At 35.7% G+C, this 13,781-nt stretch overlaps 1 protein-coding gene across 13 annotated transcripts in view; it reads left to right on the top strand.

Annotated features, from left to right (window-relative positions):
* Positions 1-13,781, top strand: part of CHD9 (chromodomain helicase DNA binding protein 9) — a 229,204-nt gene that overhangs the window by 127,553 nt on the left and 87,870 nt on the right. For 12 of the 13 annotated variants that reach the window (XM_023726910.1, XM_004371589.2, XM_004371587.3 and 9 more), the window contains one exon: positions 12,554-12,665. In XM_023726910.1, the coding sequence (XP_023582678.1) occupies positions 12,554-12,665 (112 nt within the window). Of the gene's footprint in view, positions 1-12,553; positions 12,666-13,363; positions 13,422-13,781 lie in introns of all 13 variants that reach the window. The other variant, XM_023726916.1, reaches the window with a different exon arrangement.

Genomic DNA, 13,781 nt, shown 5'->3' with positions numbered 1-13,781 from the left:
GAAATTAATTATAACTCATGTCATCAAGAAAAACAGAACATTAAATTAGATCTTGAAATTGTGTTTTGCCTTTTGTCTGCTCTTGTCTTTTTGAACCTCAAGAAAGAAAAAGGAAAGTAACTAATATTTATTAATTATTTATTATCTTGGAAAACCTGCTGGCGTAGTGGTTAAGTGCTACGGCTGCTAACCAAAAGGTCAGCAGTTCAAATCCACCAGGCACTCCTTGTAAACTCTGTCAGGCAGTTCTACTCTGTCCTGTAGGGTTGCTATGAGTCGGAATTGACTCGACCTCAACGAGTTTGGTTTTTGGTTTTGGATGCATGTATTAGTATATATGAATTTTTAAAAACAAAACTAACATAAATGTGTCCATATGTTTATAGAGACATATACATCTATTTAATACAATCTAAAGGAAAAATAAGATACATGAACAAAATCTGAGGGAAAAATAAAATGAATCATTAGAAAATAGGAATTACCACTTTATAGGTCATAATGTGAAGAGACAAATGAGCCCTAATTGTAAGTTTTCTAAATAACAGAAATTCAGTATCTGCTTCAATAAAATATAAATGTATTAATTATTTCTTTAATAATAAAAATACATAACAAGTTTATTCCAAGCAATTTTACAATTGCATTTTTTGTTTATCATATACCCCATTAGAAGTCTCTGTATATGTTCTATAATTTTTTAAAAACTAAAAAGGTTTTACTCATTTCACTGCTTATAGCTGAATTATAAAACTCAGTGAAAATCTGAAACATTTCCATCTGTAGAAAAAGAGTTGATAAATACATTATTTAATATTATTAATTTCAAATAAAATTTACAGTCCCATTTTACTAGTAGGTTTAATCATTAGCAAAAAGATGTGCTGTATTTCATTGATTCTAAGATGTCCTTATTATAGGATGTACCATTATTTATGTACCACTAAGGAAAAAATAATCTTGCCAGTTAAAACTGTTGCACTGATTGTTAGAAGAATTTAGATTTCAGAAGTAATATGTGAAGAAAATACACACTTTATAACCTCTGAAGTATGTGGATTTAATGTTTGTATTTTGCCAATCTTTTTAAACATAAACACCATTTTCTTTTATTTAAAAGAAGAAATACTAAGTTTTCAAGAATTAAAAGAAAACTGTGCTGATAAATACATGGACTCTCATTAATATTTGACTAATATTTACATTGTTAGTGATTATTTATATGAACAACTCAGTTAATTTAACTTTTTGGGGAAAAAAAGGATGCCAAACCTTAATCAGGAAGTAATAGTCCAAATCACCAAAAGCTTACAATACAATGTTACTTTCATATATTTAAGGATTACAGTTCTAACTGAAATAAAGAACCGTTTTGAAACTTGCTTGTTTTTCCCAGATGAATTTAAGCTGGGTTCTTAAGTTGAACTTTAAACTGGAATCATTTCACAGAGTTAAATGTTTCCATGAAAAGAAAAATTTGTATCTGATGACTTTAAAATAGCCCTAGTGCCTTTCACTTGGCTTCCAAAGAAAAAAATTATAATATGAAATAGTATTTTGCCTGTATTTCCTTCACGTATGATGAATTGGGTATATTAATTACAACAAATGGGCTAATTGAGTAAGATCCATTGTTAGTCCAATTATTGCAATGAGAGAATCAACAGGGGGCAATTACCGATTGACACAGTGTAGAATGCATCTTGTTACACAGCATCTACTAATAACGTGTGGGCAGGATTTAGAGTGCATAAATTATATCTGAAAATCAAATATAGACATGTCAAGTGTAAACAGTGCAGTTTTCTAGTACCTACACTTATCAAATGAATTAACATTTTACATTCAAACTTTAGTTTAAAATTGCCCTTAGCTGTCTGAAACAAGCCATGTTTTGATTTTAGTTGTTTAAATATCTGTTGCTGCAGTTTGCTAACAGTGATAAAAGATCCCTCTAATGCTTTAAAAAAAAAAAAAAAAAAAACTTGCAGGAAACCTTTATTGTTAATATATTTTGTATTACTTAGTTGCTTTTCTTTGGTGATATTTCTCTTCAGATTAACAAACGGTTTATTTCAAGAATGTATTTATAATGAAATTTTATTTTCCTTTATAATGAGATTTTATTTTAGAATCCATATGATAAACTCTTTGTAATCCATGGTGAAAGAAAGGAACACTTTGTGATAATTGGATATTTTGTTTAATTGATTAATTTTGTATTTATTTTTTTAATTTTAACATCTGATTTCCTGCAGAGAACATTTATGGCTATCAGTTGTCATTGTACAGGCAATAGAGAGTCCTGGTTGTTTGAAAGTCAGATAAACTTTAGCCTTGATAGTTTACTAAAAGATAATAATTTTGTTGTCATCATTGTTAGGTGCCATCAAGTCTGTTCTGACTCATAGAGACCCTGTGTACAACAGAACAAAACACTGCCCGGTCCTGCACCATCCTCACAATCATTACTATGTTTGAGCCCATTGTTGTGGCCACTGTGGCAATCCATCTCCTGGAGGGTCTTCCTCTTTTTCACTGACCCACTGCTTCACCAAGCTTGGTGTCCTTCTGCAGGTACTGGTCCCTCCTGATAACACGTCCAAAGTAGACAAAGTCTTGCCATCCTTGCTTCTAAAGAGCATTCTGGCTGTACTTTTTCAAAGACAGATTTATTCGTTCTTCTGGCAGTCTATGGTATATTCAGTATTCTTCGCCAGCATCATAATTCAAATGCATCAGTTCTTCTTTGGTCTTCCTTATTCATTGTCCAGCTTTCACATGCATATGAGGAGATTGAAAATACCACGGCTTGGGTCAGGCACATCTTAGTCCTCAAAGTGACATCTATGCTTTTTAACACTTTAAAGAGGTCTTTTGCAGCAGACTTACCCAATGCAATGCGACATTTGATTTCTTGACTGCTGTGCTTCTATGGACTTTGTGGATCCAAGTAAAATGAAATCCTTGACAACTTCAGTCTTTTCTGTTTATCATGGTGTTGCTTACTGGTCCAGTTGTGAGTATTTTTGTTTTCTTTATGTTGAGGTATAATCTATCCTGAAGGCTGTCATCTTTGATCTTAATCAGTAAGTGCTTCAAGTCCTCTTTGCTTTCAGCAATCAAGGTTGTGTCATCTGTGTGTCACGGGTCGTTAATGAGTCTTTCTCCATACTTCTCTTTATTAGCTAAGCTGTGTTTATTGACGATAAATATCTGTGGACTGGTTGAAATATATGTACTTGTCATTTTTTTTTTAAATCAGTAAGATATATTGGAAATAGTAGACTAAGAATAAAGAAAGTTTTATCGTTTTACTAGACTCGTGCCCTTGGCAGCATGTTTCATGTTTTGGAGCTGAAGTTTCCCTCTCTGTATAGTAGGACTAGTACCAACCTTGCATATCACAGAGCTGTTCTCAGGATTAACTGAGATGTTGCAGGCCAAGGCACTTTGAAATTGTAAGTTTTCTATAAATATAAGATAGTTTTATTATCCTGAATATTTGTTCTTAGAGTTTTCTACAGTAGTTACCATTCTTTAAGCCAGTGGTTCTGAAGCCTGGTAGAGCATCATAATCTCTAAGGGGCCTTTTAAAAAGTCAAATTGGAGTTCTTTTACCCCAGCATCATAATCCCGGGGTTGGAACCTACAATTCTATATCTTCTTTTTACTTTTTATTTTGGAATTATTTCAGACTTAACAAAAAAGTTGGAAAAATACTTCAGCTATTTTTTACCCAGCTTCCTCAAATGTTAACACCTTACATAACCATAGCGCAATTATCAAAACCTGGAAATTAATACTCATACAGTCCTATTAAGTAATCTACAGACCTCATGCAGATTTTGCCAGTTGTTCCACTTTTTTGGCCCAGATCCAATTCAGGATCCCACATTTCATTTTATTATATCTCCTTAGTCTCCTTCAATTTGTGATAATGCCTTAGTCTTTCTTTGTCTTTTATGATCTTTTTACTTTTGAAGCATGTTATTGTTATTTTGTAGACTTTGTCTCAGTTTGGGTTTATCTGATGTTTTCCTCATGAACAATCTATATTTATAACGGACAGACTTCTAACAAAGCTTGGACACATTTAGGAATGACTGATCTAATACCAATCTAATTAATTGTTCCCCTTTGTAATATCATCTAGATACCATTTTAATGATTATGATAAACTGATATGACTTCACGGTTTCTAAGAATCGGTGTTCCACTTAAGTAACTCAGTAGTTTTCCAATCTTAAAAACAAAACACTACTCAGAATTACGTCAGTCAAGAATGATTTCAGATTTTTGGATCAGTTTTTCCTATCATGGAAATTTGCCCTTTTGAGCAGAAATAATGTAAACATTTTGGACTTAGAAAGGTTTAGTAGGAAACTTCTGTATCTGAAATATCCCTTACAGAGTTAGAATTTGAAAAGGGTTTTGCATGGGTTGTTGTAAGTGGTTAATGAGTTTATGGAGTAAGATACTCTCTCAGCCCTATAGGAACAATATTGGGAGAAGAATACCAAATCTATAGAAAATAAAAGGTCCTTTTTTATTTTTACATAACCTACCCCCAGCCCCAAAAGGAGAAGATGTTTAAAGATTAATTTGGTAGTGCTTATTAGTATTTATGTTTTAGAGGAATAAGTAATATTTACCTCTACAATAGTGTTTAAGCAGCTTAGTCATTTGTGCTTAGAGTGTTCATTTAATTATCTTACGCTTCTAAATGTTGTTGTTAGGTGCCTGTTGTTGCAGCCACTGTGTCAGTCCATCTCTTTGAGGTTCTTCCTCTTTTTTGCTGACCCTCTGCTTTACCAAGCATGGTGTCCTTCTCCAGGGACTGATCCCTGCTGATAACATGTCCAAACTATGTGCGATATAATCTCACCGTCCTTGCTTCTAAGGAGCATTCTGGTTGTATTTATATTCACTCATAAATACAAAAAATATTTATGTATCTTTGACTTCTCATTCGTTGGAGTTTTTATTCAGTGGAATTTTAGTCTTTATGTGACTATTTAAATAGTAGCATATCCGATGTTTATTTCACATCGTTAATGTAGCTTACCAAACACAGATAAAATGCCTTTTTAAGCAATATAATGAAGGATATTAGCAAGCTTTGTTTTGCATTTCATAAGAAACTGTTATTTATGTAACTAAACTTCCTTTTACTAGTGTTGTTCTCATCTACAAACTAGTCTAAAATAAGCATTTAGCTTGAGGCTTTATCAAATAGTCACAGGCAGGGTAGTAATTATCCTTAAGAGGAGGTAGTTACTGGAAGAGGAACCATGAGAGGGGTTTCTGGGAAACTAATAAAGTTTTGTTTCTTGATCTAGAAGCTAGTTATACAAGTGTGTCCAGTTTAAGATAATTCACCAAGCTGTACTCTTGAGAGTTGTGTATTTTTCTGAATTTACATTATATGTCATTGCTAATAGACTTTTGCACTGTTGGGCTTAGGGAAAATGAGGGATTGGATTTGGAGGTATTTTGAGATGGAAATATCTATGGGACATCTGTATAGATATATATAATAAACAGTTGTATGAGCCTAAAGCTTGGGAAAAGATCTAAGCTAGTGATTGAGATTTGAGAATCTTCACCTTTTTAGGTGGTAGATGAGAATAGATTAAATCTCCCAGGACCAGTATATATAGAGAGACTAAAGGCTCAAGACAGAACTTTGAGAAACATCAAAGTTTAAAGGACCAGCAGAAAAGAGTTGTCAAAGACTGAATCCTGCTGAAAATCAACATTCAAGGAATGGATGAAGGAAGAATAGCCAAAGAGGTTTAATGAGAACCAGAAGACAACTGTGTCATGGAGCCAAGGGTACAAAAAGGAAAAAGTGATCAGTTATGTGTTGGAGTAGTGCCAGCAGTTAAAATGTTCAGTTGCTAACTAAAAAAAAGGTTGGCAGTTTGAGTTCGCCCAGAGGCACCTTGGAAAAAAGGCCTGGTGATCTACTTCCAAAAAACCAGCCACTGAAAATCCTATGGATACTATGCAATGATAAAGAACAACGATGAATCTGTGAAACATCTTATAACATGAGTGAATTTAGTCAGTTGCAAAAGGACAACTATTGTATAAGACCACTATTATAAGAACTCAAGAAAAGGTTTAAACATAGAAGAAAACATTCTTTGATGGTTATGGGGGGGTGGGGGGAGAAGGTTATTCACTAACTAGATAGTAGACAAGAATTATCTTAGGTGAAGGGAAGGACAGTACACACTACAGGGAAAGTCAGCACAACTGGACTAAACCAAAGCTAAGAAGTTTCCTGAATACAGCCAAACACTTCAAGGGACAGAGTACAGGGGTGGGGGTCTGGGGACCATGCTTTCAGGGGACATCTAGGTCAATTGGCGTAACAAAGTTTATTAAGAAAATGTTCTGCATCCTACTTTGGTGAGTGGCGTCTGGGGTCTTAAAAGCTAGCGAGCAGCCATCTAAGATGCATCAACTGGTCCCAACTCACCTGGAGTAAAGGAGAATGAAGAGCACCAAAGACAAAAGGGAAGTATTAGCCCAAGAGACAGAAAGGACCAGATAAACCAGAGACTGCATCAGCATGAGACCAGAAGAACTAGATGGTGCCCGTCTACCACCAGTGACCACCCTAACAGGGAACACAACAGAGAGTCCCCTGATGGAGCAGGAGAAAAGTAGGGTGCAGAACTCAAATTCTAGTAAAAGGCAAGACTTAATGGCCTGACTGAGACTGGAGGAACCCCAGAAAGCATGGCCCCTGGACTCTCTGTCAACCCAGAACTAAAACCATTCTCAAGGCCAACTCTTCAGAGCAAGATTAGACTGGACTATGGGACATAAAATGATACTCGTGAAGAGTGTGCTTCTTAGCTCAAGTAGATACATGAGACTAAATGGGCGGCTCCTGTCCGGAGGTAAGATGAGAAGGCAGGGAGGGTCAGGAGCTGGTTGAATGGATGTGGGAAATGAGGAGTGGATAGGAAGAGTGTGCTGTCACAGCGTAGGGAGAGCAACTAGGGTTACATAACAATGTTTGGATAAATTTTTGTATGAGAGACTAACTTGAATTGTAAACTTTCACTTAAAGTACAACAATTAAAAAAAAAATCCTGTGGAGCACAGTTCTACTCTGACACACTTGCGGTCGCCATGAGTTGAAATCAACTCAGTAGCTGGCACTGCTGCTATGTGTAGGTAGATAAAACTTTCAAATTTTCATTGAATTTTGCATTATAAAGACCATTTGTGACCTTAGACATTAAAAGTTCAGGCTTTGAATTGAAGTATACTCAATTTTTGTCTCTGTCCTTTGTATTTGTGTGACTTTGAACAGCTTCTCCATGCATCAGTTCCCTCCTCTTGTAAAATAATAGTACTTGCCTCTCAGTTGTGTGAGCATCTAGTGAGAGAACACATGTAAAATCAGCACAGAGGCTGACTCGTAACGGACACTGAATAAATGGAAGCTATGACTATGAATCCATACTGAAGGCTATAGTGTTTTTACCTTTATCAGTAAGTGCTTTAGGTTGTCTTCATTTTCAGCAAGCAAGGTTGTGTCATCTGTATATCACAGGTTGTTAATGAGTCTTCCTCCAACCCTGATGCCGTGTTCCATGTTCATTTTTATATAGTCTGGCTTCTTGGTTTATCTGTTCAGCATACAGATTGAATAAGTAAGGTAGAAGGATACAACCCTGCCATCCACCTTTTCCAACCCTGAACCACACAGTATCCTCTTGCTCTGTTCAAACAACTGCCTCTAGATCCATGTACAGCTTCCATATGAGCACAATTAGGTGCTCTGGAATTCCCATTATTTATGTTATCTGTTATTTATTATGACCTATACAGTCAAATGCCTTTGCATAGTCAATAAAACAGAGGTAAACATCTTTCTGGTATTCTGCATTCAGCCAAGATCCATCTGACATCAGCAATGATATCCTTCATTCTACTTTCTCTTCTGAATCCAGCTTGAATTTCTGGCACCCTATCAGTGTATGGCTATAGTCATTTTTTAATTATATTCAGCAAAATTTTGCTAGTAAGTGAGATTAATTATATTTAATAATTTCCCCATTCTATTTGATCACTTTTCTTTGGAATGAGCATAAGTATGGATCTCTTCCATCTGGTTGGCCAGGTAGCCGTCTTCCAGATTTCTTGACATAGATGAATGAGCACTTCAGTGTCACATCTGTTTGTTGAAGCATCTCATTAGAAAAAATTGAAGTTGTCAAGTATTTTGTTCTTTTTGGATCATCAGTGCCCATGGAAGCAGTAGCCAGGAAATCAAATGATGAATTGCATAGGGCAAATCTACTGAAAAAGACCTCTTTAAAGTTTTAAAAAAGCAAAGATACAACTTTGATTACTGAGGTGTACCAAGTCTTATTGATTCTGCTTCCAAAATAAGAAAATTGCATCTTTTTTCACCTCTTCATCCAACCCAAGCTGTGGTCTTTCCAGTTGCCTCATATGCATGCAAAAGCTGGGCAGTGAATAAAGAAAACAAAAGAAGAATTGATACATTTGAATTGTGGTGTTGGTCAAGAATACTGAATATACTATGGACTGCCAGAAGAACAAACAAATCAGTTTTAGAAGGAATAAAACCGAATCTCCATAGTAGCGAGGATGGCGAGAGTTCATCTTGCTTACTTTGGACATGTCATCAGGAAAGACCAATTGCTACAAAAGGACATCATGTTTGGTAAACTAGAGGGGTCAGTGAAAACGAGGAAAACCGTCAATGAGATGGATTGACACAACAGCCTCAACAATGGGCTCAAACATGTAAAAACGTCATGGAGATGATGTAGGACAGGGCAACATTCCATTCTGTTATAGTCACCGTGCGTCAGAGCTGACTCGCTGACAACTAACAACAACAACGTGAATATGAAAAGTAGTCTAAAGTGTTCGTATTATAACCAACTGCTTATTAGACATATAAAAGTAAATGTTCTGCTTAGGTATCTCAATCTCAAAATACTTCCAGATCCAATCCCTCCTATTCCCTAAACCTTATAGTGTAACAGTCTACTAATGTTTATATATAATGTAACTTCAGAAAAGTACATTTGTTTTTTCAGTTTAGGAATGAAAATGAAGCAGAATAGATCATTTTTTGGAGAACTGTGATGAGAAGGAGGAAAAAAGATATCATGTTGTATCTAACAGTAGGTTTGATCTCAAGGGCGATTTTTATTTTAGGTCGGGAGACCAGAAACAAAGGGAAATGACCAATGAAAGTGATGAGAGAGAATAGGGTGTAACCTTGGTTATTTCCTTAGTGTTGTTTCAGAATATCTTTTGGTATTTCCTGATTCCTTGCTTCTAACATAAGTAATCTCTTTACTTTTTTTCACATACTCAGAACTATGCAAGCAAGGAAGATAGCCAGTAAAAATTATCATTATCCTTTTGAACATGGTGATCATACCAAGACAAAAATATTCTAGGAATAAATCATTGTAGAATTTTCTATCTCTTCTCATATCCAGTCATCTAGTCAGTAATCTAGTCCTATTGGTTCCTCTTCCACCATAAGAAAATTGCATCTTTCTTCACCTCTTCATCTATGTTGCCATGGCCCTAGATTACTCTTTTCATCTCTCACCTGAATGGATGTTTGTTTTATAACTGGTTTCCCTGCCTTGCATTTCACTTCCGTCTAGTCATATTTTTCCCTTATTCAAAATTTGTATGTCTTCCAATTGCCTTCTTTTTTCTGTACATTCAAAAATATCTCAGTCCCCATTCATTAAACATTTGTGGCCAGTAATGACGCCTTTTAAATTCCTTCCCTGTGTAGCTTAAACGCTGGCCTTAAAATACAATGTTAACTCCTTATATGTCATACACTGCCTTTGGTGACATTCACCCTACCTACCTGTCCAGCTCTCAGTGTTCTCCTCCTGCAGTCCTCTGTGGCTTCCTGTCATGCTATTATCACTCCATATTCTCCTCACTCTTCTGTGGTACATCCCTGCTTGAATGTATCCCCTTCCTCTTTCACTATCTGTTGACGTGCTCATCATTGAAGTCCTATCTCGAATTTTACCTTCTCTGTAAAGCCTCTTTTACTTCACTCAGTAGACTTAAGCACTTCTTCCTTTATGTTCACATTATATCCTGTGCTACCTTCCACGTCAGCATTTTAGCTGTAATCACGTTCTAATAATAGTAACTACAGTGCTTTAAGGTTAGGGACTGTGTCACCTTATTCAAATCCCAGATGCTATGAAAGTGCCTTGTATATAATAATTAGAAATAGTTACCATTAGTTGAAGAGGGCAGTTATGGTTCAGTGGTAGAATTGTCACCTTTCATGGTGGCGACCCGGGTTCAGTTCACAGCCATTGCACCTTATATGCAGCCACCACGCATCTGTCAGTGGAGGCTTGCGTGTTGCTGTGATACTAAACAGGTTTCAGTGGAGCTTCCGGACTAGGATTAGGAAGAAAGGCATGGCGATCTACTTCCGAAAATCATCCAGTGAAAACCCTATGGATTTGGTACATTACATTGTTCATGGGGTTGCCGTAAGTTGGGATCTGACTTGACTGCAGCTAACAACAACAACAACCATTAGTTAAAAAATTACTGTGTGTCGAGCCTGCACTAAAAGCTAACGTGCACTGTCTCACTTAATTTTAATTCTCAAAAACAATGGCTATAGCTATTAAAATATCTTTCCAAGGCAAGGAATCTAAGGCTAAAAGATTAGGTCAAGTAATTTGCCCAGTGTCTCACAGATAGGTACATGGTAGAGCCAGGGTTTAAATCGTGACCTGTGTTTTCAAAGGGCATGCTGCTAACCTCCAGGTGCTCCCACGTAGTTAATCACTGAAAGAATGAATGAATACCTGGTATAGAAAATATGGGGGGATTTTTCTATTTTTGGAATGTAGATATCTAAAATAGAATTTTGTTGATTAGTAATTACCATGGTTTGTGATTAGTATGGTGCTTTAAACTCGTTTCCCTGCATCTGTCATAGCTGATAAAGAAATGTGTGAACTCTATTGTACCTCTGTCTCCGATGAGGAAGAAAAATAACTTTTTCATTTTAGATATTTGTATTTGATGTATATTAATATGTATATGTATATGTATACAAATATAAATATATACTTACATGTCTACATACTGTGGGAAATATAAAAATATAATTCTTATACTTTAGAAATATATAGTACAGCCAAGATAAGTCTTAACATAACTGAGATAATTAAAGGGCGATTAATCGTTAGATTGTTTTAAGTAAGGGAGAAATTGCTGTAGGGTAGACAGAAGTAGAAGCCTTTAGGGAATAGGGGTGATTCAGGAACAATAAGTGGAATTTGAATTTAATAAGAGGTAGAAGGAAGAAAAATCTCTTATTCCAAATATACAAGATAATAAAATAAATGAATTATTTTTATTATTAAATGTAGTTATATCGCCTGGCATTTTTCTCCAAAAAGTACTCTTTTTTTTTTAATGGTAAAGTGTTTTTAAATTTTATCATGCTTTAGGTGAATGTTTACAGCGCAAATTAGTTTCTCATTCAAAAATTTATACACGAATTGTTTTATGACATTGGTTGCAGTCCCCGCAATCTGTCAGCACTCTATTCCTTTCCTTTTCTACCCTGGGTTCTCTGTGTCCATTCGTCCAGTTTTCCTGTCCCCTCCCGCCTTCTTGTCTTTGCTTTTGGGCAGGTGTTGCCCATTTCGTCTTGTATACTTGACTGAACTAAGAAGCACGTTGCTCATGTGTGTTATTGTTTGTTTTATAGGCCTGTCTAAACTTTGAAAGGTGGACTTTGGGAGTGGCTTTGGTTCTGAGTTAACAGGGTGTCTGGGGGGCTATATAATATATAGTCTCAGGGGTTCTTCCAGTCTTTGTCGGACCAGTAAGTCTGGTCTTCTTTTGTGTGTGTGTGAATTTGAACTTTGTTCTACATTTTTCTCCCTCTGTCCAGAACCCTCTATTGTGATCCCTGTCACAGCAATCGGTAGTGGTAGCCAGTCACCATCTAGTTCTTCTGGGCGCAGGCTGGTGGAAGCTGTGGTTCACATAATCCATTAGTCCTTTGGAATGATATTTTCCTTCTGTCTTTGGTTTTCTTCATTCTCCTTTGCTGTGGACAGGATGGGACCAATAAATATGTCTTAGATTGCCACTCACAAGCTTTTAGGACCCCAGATGCTACTCATCAAAGTAGGATGAAAACCTTATCTTTATGAACTGTGTTATGCCACTTGACCTAGATGTCCCCCGAGAACAAAAAGTAATCTTGATCCTAAGTAACAAGTGGCATGACTTGACTGTCTTTCTATTCTTAGATATACATTAAGTGCAGTATTAGTTTATATTCATTCCATTAAAATAGAGTTTGTCTTTTAAAAATATTATGTATTTCATGTTAATTACCATCTTTGGTTGGACGTTCAAGTAACGTAAAGTGGAAGAAAGTTTATCATGGCCATTTTAGTTTGACCAAAATATGGAAAACTGCAAAGAGTTCTTATTGTTTACCCTTTCCCTCTTGAAACAGCAAACTCATTATTACATTGGGTAAGAAACAAAAAAGAAAGAATGAGTCTTCAGATGAAATATCTGATACGGAGCAGATGCCACAGCATGCGCTGAAAGATGAGGACTCTCAAGTGAGTATTCAAAGTTTTTCTGAGAAGTGAAGCACTGTTAGAATTATTTAGGTAGTATAATATTGCCTTATGAATACTTACTTATACTCTAGTTAGGTATTAAAAAGGCATTTTATTTTATGGAACTTATATGACAGCATTATTACAGTACGCTCCTAGTATTACCATGGAATGTTAGACCTAGGAAGAAACTTACCTATCTTCTCCAATTCCCTCAGTTTTCAGATAATGAAGCTGAAACCCAGAGAGTTTAAGTAAGAATCCAAAGTCCCTAATAGCTTTTAGCATGGCCAAGTATCTACTGATATTATCTTGCACTTGTAGAGTGCTTTCGATTGAACTTAATGATAGAGATACTAATTTTCTAAATGACATGCAAATGGATTGAATAATTCTTAGAGATAATTACTTTGGTCTGCTTGTGTCAAATAAAAGATAACCAGTTATACTCAAAATTCCCTAAGCTAGACATAAATACTATGCGTTTTGCTTTTTTTTCTTTTTTTTTTGTTGAATTGGGTAGATTTTCAAAATAACCCTGTGAAGTTAGAAAAAAATATACCGTGAAGGTCATAATAAATCAGGCCACCCTCTGCTCTCTAATAATTAAAGTACTACCGTAGGCCGTCGGGGTGGTGGCAGTTGTTGGATTACGGGGCCAGAAAGCCCCTGAATGGCCTTTCTTCTTCCTTATGCAGCTTCTTATCCAATGGGAGAGTAGTGGCTCAAGGCTCCTGGGCTGCTGCAAGAGTTGAGGTAAGGGCAGTGACCAAAGCTCCTAATATTATATGGCCTGGCTTTTTATTCATATGTTATCCTTAACTTAGGCAAACTTATATTTAACTTATTCAACATGAGGAAATTTAGTTTAATTTTTACTAGAATAATGCTGGCCATTTGTCCATTATATAATTACCAAACAATGAAACGGTAGAATAGGTTAACATGTACATTTCTTCCATGCTTTTCAGTATAATATTAGGTTGCTGTGACCTGTGTGTTGCTTTAACACACAAAAAAATAAATAAATGGAGAAGGAACGAAATATTTTCTAGTAATCAGTTATAAAGCCATATTATTGATATATTTAAATGCATTGTTATATAAATGGTAGAG

The sequence above is a fragment of the Trichechus manatus genome, unplaced genomic scaffold (genome assembly GCF_000243295.1).
Source record: "Trichechus manatus latirostris isolate Lorelei unplaced genomic scaffold, TriManLat1.0 scaffold00014, whole genome shotgun sequence".
NCBI lineage: Eukaryota > Metazoa > Chordata > Mammalia > Sirenia > Trichechidae > Trichechus > Trichechus manatus.
The sequence above is the reverse complement of the archived record's forward strand: the minus strand, read 5'-3'. Positions and strand labels throughout refer to the sequence as shown.